This window comes from Arabidopsis lyrata (genome assembly GCF_000004255.2).
Source record: "Arabidopsis lyrata subsp. lyrata unplaced genomic scaffold ARALYscaffold_7, whole genome shotgun sequence".
Lineage (NCBI taxonomy): Eukaryota > Viridiplantae > Streptophyta > Magnoliopsida > Brassicales > Brassicaceae > Arabidopsis > Arabidopsis lyrata.
In genome coordinates this window covers 17,924,090-17,937,556 of record NW_003302549.1, presented here as the reverse complement: position 1 = coordinate 17,937,556, position 13,467 = coordinate 17,924,090, and the positions used below count along the sequence as shown (strand labels likewise).

Sequence of the window (13,467 nt, the reverse complement as noted above, 5' to 3'; positions counted from 1 at the left end):
ATATTTTTTTTCAAAAATTTTATTTCCAAATTAGGTGAAGTTCGTATTCATTTTTTAATTAATTGAGTGAATACGAGTATGTTATGTGCCTTATAAATTAATTGAATAAAATACGTATAAGTAACACCAATGGCAAAGTCTGTAAATATTCTAGTAAAGGTTGGACGTTTAATTAAATGGGCTAAGGACCTCTGTGAGGGTGACTCGTCAGCATGGCATTTTCGTTAATCACATGTGAAAATAAGGTTTTTTATTTAAGAATGATTGTTCAAATAAGGGATAAATTGTTTGATATCATATTTATAATAAAGTTAATTTTAGGATTATAAAACAATTTACCCAAAATAGTTAAAAATTAAGGTAAAGAGGGCATTCTAATTATTTCTAAACAATAGTAGGTCATCATAGGTAAGATTTTCTTATAAATTTGACTAATATAAAACCTAATAATTTTTTTGATTTTCTCTTCTACTTCCGCCTCCGTCAGCAAATCTCTGTGACGACTGGTAGCTTTCCACTTCGTCATTCTCAACGACGACTATTTGTCGGGAAGTATCTCTCGCCTACTACTCTATATCACAAAGCCTCCATCGGCGACGGATCTCATCAAAAAAACATTTCTCACCATCGTCACCGTTATCATTCACCGACGGTCCGATAAAGTTTACCTATTGATAGATTTTATGTAATTAGATTTTTTTGTCCTTTTATATTCATGTTCCTTCTATCTTTTTCTTGTTTGATTGATTGTTATTTATGATTAGATTGATGAGGTTTTAGATTTTAAAAAAAAAATCATCTAAACTTCATATAAACTTTAGATGATTTTTGGAGGAACGAAATTTCATTTTTTTTTCTTTTTAGTTTATTCAGTCCACCATTTGTTTTTTGCTACAACATGCATCATGTGAGTTTAAACCCAAATTAGGATACATTGACAATAACTACAAATCACCATCTTATATTTTGTCACTTTGTCTTCTAGATTTCATTCAACAAATATACTTAATGAGTTTTCAGTCAAATTTTTGGATTTCGTTATAGCCATTCTCTTTATTCTGTTTCAGAGCAATTGTTTCCAAATGTGATGCTAATCAGAGCCTTGCGTGAATGGAAAGCAATATAGAAAACAAAATAAAACCCTTCTATACCATTTTCCTCTATTACATCAATTACCTTTAAAAACATATTCATCAAGTGATACTGAAGGAGCAAGACTGTGATTTTACTAGATTGCCTTTTTTTTTTTAAATTTGTTTGGAGTCATGTATAGTAACAAAAAATTGTATTTCTTCCATCAAATTATGTTTGTGGATTCATTTTTATAGTTTTGTTTACTATTTGATCAATTTTTTTCTTTCTTGCAGTAAGACAATGGAATTTGTTGCCAAAGCAAAAACCAGTGGATTATCATCTCTCTCGGAGCTTCACAAAGTTGAGGAGCATGATAACTTTGCTTATCAGAGGGAGCCAAAACCGGTATTGGAAACAATTACATCTATTTTTTTTTGTTTTCTTGAATTAGTTTACATATGTAATTTTATTATACTTATTTGATTATATGAATTTTGCAGAATAATACTTCTACTCAAGGTATTAGTAGTGACAATAATGACTATGTTTCCAAAACAAATGCGAAAGCTATTGGTAGTAAGAACTTATATTTTATGTTTTGATGTTCTTTTTAAAATGAGAAACTAACAATTATACGTTTATCAAGTAGATGTTGCCAAGAGCACCAAATTTGTGAGTAGGATCAAGAATTCCAAATCCAATGAAGAAGAGGGTAATAATTTTGAGGTTCAAATGCCTGAAGTTATAAATTTAACTTCCGTTTTAGGCTTTGATGTACCTTTTGAAGAAGTTGGAAATTTATTTCAACTTCTAGAATTTTGTTCAGTCTTTGGAAAGGTATGTTCATTTAATTCTATATATACCTCAACCATGAACTCATGATTTTTTGTTAGTCTTTCTGTATTATTATTTACTCTCAATCAACTTTATTTGTTTTTTATGATAGGATCTGGGTTTGAGAGAAGGACAACCTACATCTATTGTGCACGAGCTTTTTTCAAGCGAGCGTACAAAGGGACAACAATACTGCTCTATTATCTCGATGATAATCCAGTTGTTGGAGTTAATATCACATGATAGAAATATGTATGAATGTTTTTTTCTATCCTGAAATAGTATACATATATTTTATTTCTTCGTCTTTAAATTTCTTATGTCTTTGAATTATTACAGGTCTTTGTCTTTAAGTGAAATTAATAACAATTGGTTCAATGCTATTGGGGATTTAGTATTGAAGTCGGGAGTTTTAAGTAATGAATTCCCACCTGAAACATTTAAAGGAGGTGATGCAAAGTATAATGAGATGGATGCTTCAAGAAGGCTCAAGCTTCTGAACTTCTTATGTGATGAATCACTTACCACATTGTATGGTTATTATATATATATAATACATTGGCAATATTGATTTTCTTTATAATTTATTCTTTGCTATGACTTAAAACCTATTTTTGAAAATTTCAGGGCAATGAGGAATATCATTAAGAACAAAATTTTGGAGTTTGAAGCAAAGAAAAAAGAAGCAAAACAAAAGGCTACAGTTGCAAATAAAAAGGTATTTTGTTTAATATGCAAGATGTTTTAAATATCAATTCTCTGTGCTAAACCTCAGGTTTTTATATATAGGAAAAACAACTGAGGAAGACGATGCGAAGTGATTTTGCCAAAATCTATAAGGAAAATACCGGAGTTCCGCTCTCCAGTGAAGAGCATAACAAACTTTTGTCTCAACTAAGAGCTCAAGCTAAAGAAGCTCATGACGAGATGATGGAGGCAAAGAACATAATTTCTAAAAGTAAGTCTAAATCCCTTATACTTTTTATATCAATGGTCTTACAAATGTTGTGTTATACGTTTGTGTTTTATGTTGTTATGAAGGCTTAACTTAATGAAATATGTTTGTAGAGATGCAAACATGTGATGTTGTTAGAACTGACCAAAACATAATAGAGGACAATGGACTTGTTCTCTGGAAACTTAAGTGTTTTGAGGAAGAACCAAAGTTTTTGCTTCAAGGTGTGAAATTTACTAACTCGTTGTTAATGTTTTGTATGACGTATTTATTAATTTAATATGAGTCATCTTTATGTATGTACAGATCTAGGAACATTTGATGATTTAAGTCCTTATGAAAAATGGTTAGCCTTTAAGGCTGAACAGAAAGAGGAGATAGAGAAATTTATCTCTTCCAAGAGGTGAGTCATTTTCATCGAGACTATTCGTAGTAATATTTGAAAATCTCATGGCATGAAAATACTAATTCTTGCTCTTGTTTTGTAGGAAACAACGCAAAAAAAGAAGAATGTGAATGGGGCAACATCCAGATTAGCCCTAAATTATAATGTCTAAGTAATCATTTCGGAGTAATATGAACTTTTTTTTTTCATTCTTTTTCTTTTTCATATATAATAAAAACAAAATATATCAAAATAGGCTATCATGTAATTTTAGAAGTTTAAAAAGTTTACTTCATTTCTTCGTATCTTTTGTTATTATGAGTTATTTTGTCCATGTCAGTTTAATTCTATTGTATGAAATAATTGAAATCGGTCTAATATTTTGGTCTAGTTGAACCCGATATGTGGACTATTATATATCCACTCTCCACTCTCCGTCCGAAGAACACAACCACTCTCCACAAATAATCATACAATACTCGTCCATAAAACCCTAGTCATATAAACCCAAAAATTGATGTTAGTTACAGTGAACAATAATGGCATTACGATTTAAAGCTTTTTGGATGTGCAAAACTAGAATGTTGTCCACAATCGTACCTCCATTGTCATCTTCTCTTAGAAAGAGATTGTTATCCAAAACTCAAGCTTTTTCAACTCCTTTCTCTTCGAAATCCAACTCAAACCTAGCCATCGGACCGTACGTAAGTTAGGTGATTTGTTTACATCGCCATCATCTCGCCCATCCAATTGTTCCGATTTGACAGCCAAAATTTTGCATTATCTTAGTCTTTAAATAACGAATCGCATTCGTTCTTTTTATCTACCTTATCCCATCGTTTGCCACATGTTTACATTGTTCCCAAATCGAAAACCAAACTCAACACACCGGTTAAGCGGTTTGTGTCTTCAAGTTTGGAGGGGCAAAATTATCTATTTTCACTCCAAAAACAAGGGAAAGGGCCTCTACCGTGGAAAGTACCTATATTGTATAAACTTACGTTTAAAGTGTCTTATAGTGCAAAAAACCCAAAGAAAAGAAATGTATATCCTAAACAAGCGTACTAGACAGTAAGAACTTGACAGTACCCTAAGTTTTAAGAGTACAAATGCAACAATTTTAAAAGAACATATACAACTAGTTTCAGAACTCTAAATCCCAATACCCTAAATAAAAATTTGGAAACCAAATCTGTAACTTCTCAAATTTCAGTACCCTAATTTAAATCAAATCCCAGTACCTTACGTTGATAACAGATTGATACATATAAACCCTAAAATCGATGTTTTATAAGACTGCAATCACATAGAACTTGGTAGAAATCACATAGAAATGAGAGTAAGAAAGAAATTAGAGTATGGAAGAAAGACATACCTTCGATTTAAGCTCACTGGCGGCTGCGCTAGAGAATGTGTCTGCAGAGGAGCACAAATTTATGAATGGTGACAAGGTTAGTGGTTTCGGCTAGGCTTGGAATCGACTTTGGTTTGCAATTTGGCTGGGATTCGATAGAACAAAGGGAAATGAATAGTCTCAGATGTTTGGGTTTTGTTGCTGAGTAGTATGAACTGTTTAGATTTTGTCCAGAACAGAGAGAAATGAATAGATCAAAGACGCTTAAGTGGATTATTTTGGCTAAAAGGTTGGCGGAATAAATTATTTTAGATTCCCGTTAAAAGATTTTCGATCTTATCGTTTATCGGGTGCTATTATAAAGTAACCAAAATCACAAACCTATTTTTTATAGCAGTTCAGGAAAATGAGCTATCCACTACTAATATCAACCTGAATTTTTTTTATAGTGGTGGGATAGAACGAAAAAAGAGATACGATGGAATATGTATATAGAAAAGAAAAAAATTTAGTTAAGAATGAAGTCACCTCCTTGAAGAATGGATGAATAGTATGATTAGTGTTGACTTTGACTTGTTGCATTCTCTTGTATTCAAACACTCTGAAACAATGCTCAACCATGGTCTGGTGATGATGGATGGAAGTTAAAGGGACGATATGCTAGTCGGCTGGTGATATGGAATCTATTGATCCATTGGCCAAACAGCATAATTTTAACTCCGACATCGACAAAAAAAATTTCTACAAAGTTATACCATTTACATTGTCACAAAATAGACATAGTTTTCCGTTTGTGAAAGGATGTGGTTGTTTAGTCTTCTGTGTTGTTAAGTACATGCATTTTAATTAAAAAAATCCATGTTATCTTAATTATTTTCGATATTCGATTAGTCTCATAGTATCAATAATAGACTATTATTAGACGATAATATACCTCTCGGTCAATTTGTTCAGTGTATAGGTATTCCAAAAAACTAGAGCACTATGTACAGGAAATCTAACCAGTCTGATGTCAATATCAACAACTTTGTTTTCGTTCACCTAATATGCTCATGTTAAATAATTGCAGATTCCAAATGAAAATCAAGATAATCATTACAGAAAAGTCATTATTATTGGAAATATGTGTTAAATTATTGTTAATAATCATTGGTGTTTCTGTTTCTGATTATTTTATATAGTTAACATTTGTCAATATGCGTTGCTACTGATGTTTACTAAAGCTTATAGCTAGACTAACTAATGATATCATGTTGAATAAATTGTCCAATAACTTCGTTTTAAAGTTTTCAAGATTTATGTATACATATAGAGGAATAACTAACCGGAGCAATGACTACCTAAGTCCGCTCATAGTTGTGCACCTGCCACCCCCACAAGTTGCTACCTAAGTTCGTTAGATGTATAGCTGATTAAATTAAAAATAAAAAGTGACTCATACTTTATATATTTGACTACATTTTTTTTTTTTTTTGATAAAATAAGCGGGAATTTGACTACATTTTCTTACGTTATACTTTATAAATCGTTATATATGATATTAGTACATGAATATTGCACTGCAAATATCCACAAGAGATTTTTTTACCTCCATCACGTTCATAATATATAGCTTTATTCTAATTTAGTTATAGTCATTGAAATTTGTTACATATAAGAAACTATAGTATAGTGTTTTTGAAAGCCAGTTTTACATTTTTGATTTTATATTCCAAAACTCTAAATTTAAAAAAATCCTTATAAAGAAAATGAGAACTAAGAAAATAATAACCATAAAATTTGAAATATGCAGTAGATTATACTAGTAGTCTAGTATAGTATATTGTTAAACCCCCTAATTAAATAATATAGGCAAATGATAAAATTTGCAAAGTTTTGGTAATATAATAAAATGTAAATATAGTTAAACATAAAGTTTTTCTTCGCATTAAAACTTGGCAATTCATCTATAATGGATACCAAACTATATATAATCATTGATTTTATTTTGTTGAGTCCGTGAAACCCTCATCATGTAACTTAAAAGCAACATTGTATAAAAGTTTCTTTCCAAAAAAAAAAAAAAAGTTGTGCAGGTAGAGAGATCAGAAATGTATACTTCATTTAATTTAGTTCACCTTTTTTTGTAATACTACTTTTTATTAAAGGTCAAGTAACAACTCAAACTCTTAGCCAAAAAAATGTAACAACTGAAACAAGTAAATAAATAAATAAAAACAATTTCACTTTTTCGGAATGTGTGTCTGTCTTCCATTTCCATATATTATATAAACACCAAACGGAACGAGATCTCATATTCTTATAAATAAAAAGAAAGAAGAGAGAAATAATGGGTTGTCGTCAAATTTGGATCATAGTTTTGTTTCTTTGTGTGTTTCAATTCTTGGACTGCACCGTTAGCTCCGCCGTAGAAGAGACTGGGACGGTGTCTGTGTACGGAAGAGCCGCCGTGGGAACAATAGACGAAGACTTCATTTGCGCCACCTTAGACTGGTGGCCACCGGAGAAATGTGACTACGGCACTTGTAGTTGGGACCATGCTTCCATTCTTAATCTGGTTTTTTTGACTTTTCTCTCTTTTCTTTTTATCAATTTTTGTTTTCATCTTCATGTGTCTCCGTCGAAAACAATGCAACTTGTATTTTTGATATTTAAAAAAAAAACAGAAATAAATTGAGATATTTGTTAGGTACTTCTCTTCATTTAGCAAATAGAATTTACTCATTGTAGAAAACGTAGAAATTAGAAAAAAATCATTTATAAGTTTTTTTACCATTTATGGAATGTGGCAGTCAAAAATCAAGATGCGGCAAGTAAAAAAGTTTTCCTTTGTTTTATCATCATATTCCATTTTTAACAATTGATTACAAAGAAAATTTGGTCATGTTAATATGAAGTAATTGATTAGAGAAATATGAAAGTCTTATGAAAATTTTGGTCGAGCTTCTTGCAGGACTTGAACAACACTATTCTTCAAAATGCAATCAAAGGTAATTACTACATCACATTCTTAATATATATTATATTGGTTAATGTCAGGATTTGACCATTGTTCCAATTTCCAAAAACACAGCATTTGCTCCTTTGAAAATAAGAATAGGAGGAACATTACAAGACATAGTGATATATGAGACACCAGATCAGAAGCAACCGTGTCTTCCTTTTACCAAAAACTCTTCAATTCTCTTTGGTTACACACAAGGATGTCTACCTATGCGTCGATGGGATGAGCTCAATGCCTTCTTTCGAAAAACCGGGTATTCTCTTCTTTCTTTCAACTTTCTTTTCTTCTCTGTGTCTCTTTCCTTACCTACTTGTGGTTTGAATCAGAGCTAGAGTCATCTTTGGACTGAATGCACTCTCTGGGCGTTCCATAAAACCAAACGGCGAAGCCATAGGAGCCTGGGATTACACCAATGCTGAATCATTCATCCGGTTTACAGCACAGAATAACCACACCATCGACGGGTGGGAGCTCGGTAAGTCACTTTACGATACAACAAAGAATACATAGGCCTGACCGAATTCTCATCACATCTCCAAGCTGGTTTTGCTTTTTGTCTCAATAGGCAATGAGCTGTGTGGAAGTGGTGTTGGTGCACGAGTTGCAGCAAATCAGTATGCTATAGACACCATAAATCTACGAAACATTGTGAACCGGGTTTACAAGAATGTGAGTCCCATGCCGTTGGTGATAGGTCCGGGTGGCTTCTTTGAAGCTGATTGGTTCACGGATTACTTGAACAAAGCAGAAAACTCTCTCAATGCTACTACTCGCCACATCTACGATCTCGGTCCAGGTAACCCGAATACTCAATCTTCGTTTCACATCCTGAAGGTTCATCATTTCCCTTACCTGAATGTAAAGAAAACTATATTTTGACTGATTAGGAGTCGATGAACATCTGATAGAAAAGATTCTTAACCCTTCATATCTGGACCAAGAGGCAATAACGTTTCGCAGCGTCAAGAACATAATTAAAAAATCCTCAACCAAGGCCGTGGCATGGGTTGGTGAATCTGGTGGTGCCTACAACAGCGGGCGGAATCTTGTCTCTAATGCTTTCGTGTATAGTTTCTGGTAAGAAATAGATATTATGACAGCAAAAACTAAGCTTATCATAAGCAATACACTAAAAACATTTCTAATGAGATTATACTGCGTGATGGTAGGTACCTAGACCAGCTTGGAATGGCATCGCTTTATGATACAAAAACATACTGCAGACAGTCTCTGATCGGAGGAAACTATGGGCTGCTAAATACTACTAACTTCACACCGAATCCAGATTATTACAGGTAACACAAGATGAATTTAGTACGTCAACTGAAGAAATGGGAAGAAGACGCAATAAAAATAGTATTTTATTTTACCCTTACTACAAATCATGCTACTTGTTAAATTGCAGTGCTCTGATCTGGCGACAACTTATGGGAAGAAAGGCATTGTTCACAACCTTTTCTGGAACCAAAAAGATACGTTCATACACACATTGTGCAAGACAATCAGTAAGTCGAGTTTCCATACAACTAACAAAAATGGTATTATTCCGATCTAACTTTTAAAGTTTCATCATGCAGAAAGGGATCACAGTTTTACTGATGAACCTTGACAACACTACGACGGTTGTAGCGAAAGTAGAGTTAAATAAGACTTTCAGTCTTAGACATACAAAGCACATGAAGTCTTATAAAAGAGCAACTTCCCAACTTCCACAGGATCCTAATGGGGAAATCCAAAGAGAAGAGTACCATTTGACAGCAAAGGATGGAAACTTACACAGTCAGACTATGCTACTCAATGGAAATGCTCTTCAGGTTAATTCGACAGGTGACTTACCTCCTATAGAGCCGATACATATAAATTCAACAGAGCCAATAACAATAGCTCCATATTCCATTGTGTTTGTGCATATGCGGAGTGTTGTTGTACCTGCATGTGCTTAAGGTAGCTGCATATGGAACTTAAGACAGTTCCTGCATTCAGTTATTTGATCAGAGAAAAAGAAAGAAGTGTACCTTTCTTTCAGAAACCTATAAGCATTGAAAGATGTAAGTTCGAAGTATTTGAACCAAATAAAATAAGTGAAACAATTTCCAAACTCAACATTTTGTCTGCACTTTATTTCTGTTTAACATTCAAAACCGGTTGGGACTGTGAAGCCCGTATCGAGGACAAAAGACACAACAAACCCACTAAAGGGTCAAATAAAGCTACAAAAAAAGAAAGAAACTTACACGGAAGCCTTTCAAAGACCAAACGATTTCTCCACAAGTAAAAACGCCAATTTCCACCATATTGAGTAGAACAATAATGCATGAAGATGGGATTAAAAGAATTAGTAATCAAGGAGCAAGACTGAGAGAACTCTAACTTTAGCTAGTTAATAGCTTAGTTGTCTTTGGCGAAGATGATTTAGCTAGCTCATGAGAATGTTGTGAATGTAGTCTTCCAAAGAGTTGTTTCTTCAATGACTCAAAAGCCACATGAAACCTCTCAAGCTGTTCCATTGCATTAGGATTGTATAAAAATAGTCCATAGTAAAGATCAAAGCTGTCACCAGCAGTGTTCTCCACTAATTTTAGCAATGTCTCATAACCTTTGGTATCGATAGGAGTAGATTCCAAGCTCAGCTTCTCCAGAAGCCTTCCCACTGTGTGTGTGATAAACTGTGATCCAGCAGCATGCCAATCATGTTCAGCACATGACATCTCCACCATACAACATCCTTCACGGGCAAAAATATCAAGAAAACTGTCACACCTCAATTTTTTTCTATCATCCATTCCAATCCTAACCTTATCAAACACAAAGGCAAGATTGTTCCATCCATTTTTACCACTTTCTGGTCCAAACATAGGATGTGTGCATAAAATATCGAAATCTTGTGGTAGAGTTTGAAGAAATAAACTTCTCGGGAACTCTTTTACTGAAAGCACATCCACAAAAAGTGTGCTTCTCTTCAGTCTCTGAAACGGGAGCGACTTGAGAACTTTTTCAGTCGAAAGGATTGACGTACAGAGAAGAATAACTTCAGGATGCTCTTCAAATAGATCATCAAGATCTGAAAAATACGATACACCCAGCTTCGCAGCTACATCAGTGTAGTCAGTTCTGGAATAGGCTAACACAGTGTGACCCTGCTTGACCATGGTTTTTCCTAGAAACTGTCCAAAATTACCAAACCCGACAATACCAATCTTGAGCCTCGAACCGTCATTAACACTGCCAGAGACTTGGGGGTTATATTCATACTTCACAGCAACATCTTCTGACCTGCAGGATCACAAATTGAAAACCATTTACAATAAGAAATCAAATCCAATACATCGAAACACAATGCAGCTAACTAACTACATACCTCATCATATCCAAAGAAGCATCATTTTCATAACCATTTGGAAAAACATGAACCTTCTTTGCTTCACCTTCAAAAGACTGCTTCCTCACAACACCATGAAGTCGACTAAAAAGCTCCTTACGCAATGCCTCGAAAGCTAAATCAATCCTCTCTAACACCTCCAAAGAATTCTTATTATACACAAACAACCCATAATACAAATCAAAACTATCCCCACAAGTATTCTCAGCTAAATCAAGCAACGCCTCATACCCTTTAGTATTAATCGGCGTCGATTGCAACTTCAACATCCCCAAAAGCCTACCAAGAGTATGCGTTATAAACTGCGATTCAGCAGCAAACTTATCATGATCAGTAACACTCATCTCCACCATCTCACATCCTTCTCTCTCAAAAACACCAAGAAAACTCTCACACCTTGAGATTCTCAATCTATCTTCCCCAATCCTAACTTTATCATACACAAATCTTAATCCTCTCCAACCATGATTTGAATTCACACTCTGTGGACCAAACATTGGATGTGTACAAAGAATATCGAAATCTTCAGGTAAGTATTGAAGGAGAAGAGTTTTAGCAAACTCTTTAACAGAGAGAACATCAACGAAGAGAGTGTTGCGACGGAGTCTCTGAAACGGCAACGTTTTGAGAACATTCTCAATGGAGAGGATTGAAGTACAGAGTAAGACTACGTCAGGATGACGTTCGCAAAGATCGTGAAGATCTGCGAAGTATGAGACACCGAGACGACGAGCGGCGGAGGAGTGATCGGATCGGGAGTGAGCGAAGAGAATGTGGCCTTGAGAAATTAGGGTTTCGGCGAGGAATTGACCGTAGTTGCCGAATCCGATAATGGCGATACGGAGAGGAGGGATTGGATCGGAATTGGGAAGAGGGTTGTTGTCGGTGACGACGGCGGTGGGTTTTGGTGGGCGGAGAGAGAGAGAAGGGAACATTGAGGAGAGAGAGTGAAAGGAAATGGAGGAAGAAGAGAGAGTAGGTTTGGGGGTGATGAGATTCGGGAGGAAGAAGGATGAGGAAGAGGATTGGGAGAGAAGAAGATGATGAAAATGAGATTGAGAGATCATTTGGAGAAGACGAAGGAGAGAGGATGATTTTGAATTCTACAGTCTCTGCCATTTGAATAGACTTTTGGAGCTTTGTGGAGATTTTGAAGTCTGCACGTCGTTAGACATTTTCTATATATTTTTTAAATTATATTTTACTTTTCCTTTTTGTTTTTAACTCAAAATATTTAATCACATGAACTAGTACATGGTCTACCATTTCAATTCAAAGAATTTTATGTTTAGGATGATTACTCCACATAGATATATATATGAAAGAAAACATATATAAATTCATAGAAATTCTGTAGGTTTTCTTTCACATATATATTCATACTAGATCCTGACCCGCACCTACGTGCGGAGTATAAATACATAATTCATTTTTTTTAGAAATTGGTTATTAAATTATATTATGTTTTATTTTGTGCATGTGAATAGTACAATAGGATATATATATATATATCGTATAGAGTTATATTAATTGATATGCATAGAAGACTGAAAAATTAAAAATTTATCCCTACTTATTTTTTAATTAGTTCTCTTTCCTTTGACCCAATTAATACCCAAACCACCATCAGTTATTTGTGAGCGCTAACAAAAATAATAACAGGATAAATCATATTGTATCACGGTAACTTTAAAAGTTATATGGTTAACTTATACTTATCGTACTAAAATATTTATCATATGATTTTTATCAACTAACTTATATAATAACATGTTTATTTATTTTAATAATTTATTTATTACCGCTAACTTATACATTAGCAGATTTATTTATCATGATAATTTATTTATCACAGTTAACTTATGCATTAGCATCGTTAACTTATGCATTAGCATATATATTTATCATGATAATTTGTTTATCACAGTTAACTTATGTGTTATCGTGGACGTAAAAAATAATAAAATCTCATTCTCTTCTCGAGTACCCTCCTTTGTCGTCATTTTCCCAAATTTTCTTCTTCTTCTATTGTCACCTGCAACTCCATCCCATGATCACCTCACCACTTTCTCTTCTTCCTCTCTCCTCCTTATTTCCTTTATCTTTGTCCTCTCCATCTTCATTTTAAATTACAAAACCATAATTTTCATCCCAAATTCTTCAAATTAAAAGTTTAATCCATCCCAAATTCGTGTAGATTCTCTCTATTTTTGTGAATTATTTGGTGATGATTGTATGTTTACATATCAAAAAGATGAATTTGATGAACCAAATGAAGAGTTAGATATAAAATCTGTTTGTGAAGAAAAAGAGGTGACGACAAAGAAAGAAGAAGATTTGGAAAGAGGAGTATTTAGAAGAAAAACAGATAATTAGGTGTGTAGAAAAAGGGTAAAATGGTAAAAATATCATTCTCTCTCTTATCTACTTAATTAATAAAAAAGTATGGATAGATACTTAATATTTTGGTCTTCTGAGCATA

The 13,467-nt window shown here is 33.6% G+C and overlaps 3 protein-coding genes and 1 long non-coding RNA gene across 4 annotated transcripts; 2 read left to right on the top strand and 2 right to left on the bottom strand.

Moving 5' to 3' along the window:
* Window positions 1-471: 471 nt before the first annotated feature.
* On the top strand, window positions 472-3,553 carry LOC9306481. The gene is made up of 11 exons (XM_021016805.1): window positions 472-652; window positions 1,368-1,479; window positions 1,575-1,647; window positions 1,724-1,911; window positions 2,021-2,160; window positions 2,248-2,439; window positions 2,536-2,626; window positions 2,698-2,866; window positions 2,977-3,087; window positions 3,170-3,266; window positions 3,352-3,553. The coding sequence occupies exons 2-11, from the start codon at window positions 1,375-1,377 to the stop codon at window positions 3,377-3,379; spliced, it is 1,194 nt and encodes a 397-aa protein (XP_020872464.1). The 5' UTR covers window positions 472-652; window positions 1,368-1,374; the 3' UTR covers window positions 3,380-3,553.
* LOC110226146 lies at window positions 3,532-4,957 on the bottom strand. The gene is made up of 3 exons (XR_002330248.1): window positions 4,624-4,957; window positions 3,849-4,230; window positions 3,532-3,741 (listed from the first exon to the last, which is right to left on the bottom strand). It is a non-coding gene; the product is annotated as an uncharacterized LOC110226146 (long non-coding RNA).
* A 1,858-nt stretch (window positions 4,958-6,815) lies between these two features.
* LOC9304475 (heparanase-like protein 3) lies at window positions 6,816-9,709 on the top strand. The gene is made up of 9 exons (XM_002870363.2): window positions 6,816-7,159; window positions 7,556-7,592; window positions 7,676-7,859; window positions 7,933-8,081; window positions 8,172-8,402; window positions 8,494-8,683; window positions 8,776-8,901; window positions 9,012-9,111; window positions 9,184-9,709. Exons 1-9 carry the CDS (start codon window positions 6,932-6,934, stop codon window positions 9,547-9,549), a joined length of 1,611 nt encoding a protein of 536 aa, XP_002870409.1. The 5' UTR covers window positions 6,816-6,931; the 3' UTR covers window positions 9,550-9,709.
* LOC9304474 (arogenate dehydrogenase 1, chloroplastic) lies at window positions 9,703-12,132 on the bottom strand. Its single transcript, XM_021018570.1, has 2 exons — window positions 10,965-12,132; window positions 9,703-10,879 (listed from the first exon to the last, which is right to left on the bottom strand). Exons 1-2 carry the CDS (start codon window positions 12,050-12,052, stop codon window positions 9,979-9,981), a joined length of 1,989 nt encoding a protein of 662 aa, XP_020874229.1. The 5' UTR covers window positions 12,053-12,132; the 3' UTR covers window positions 9,703-9,978.
* Between the last annotated feature and the right edge of the window lie 1,335 nt (window positions 12,133-13,467).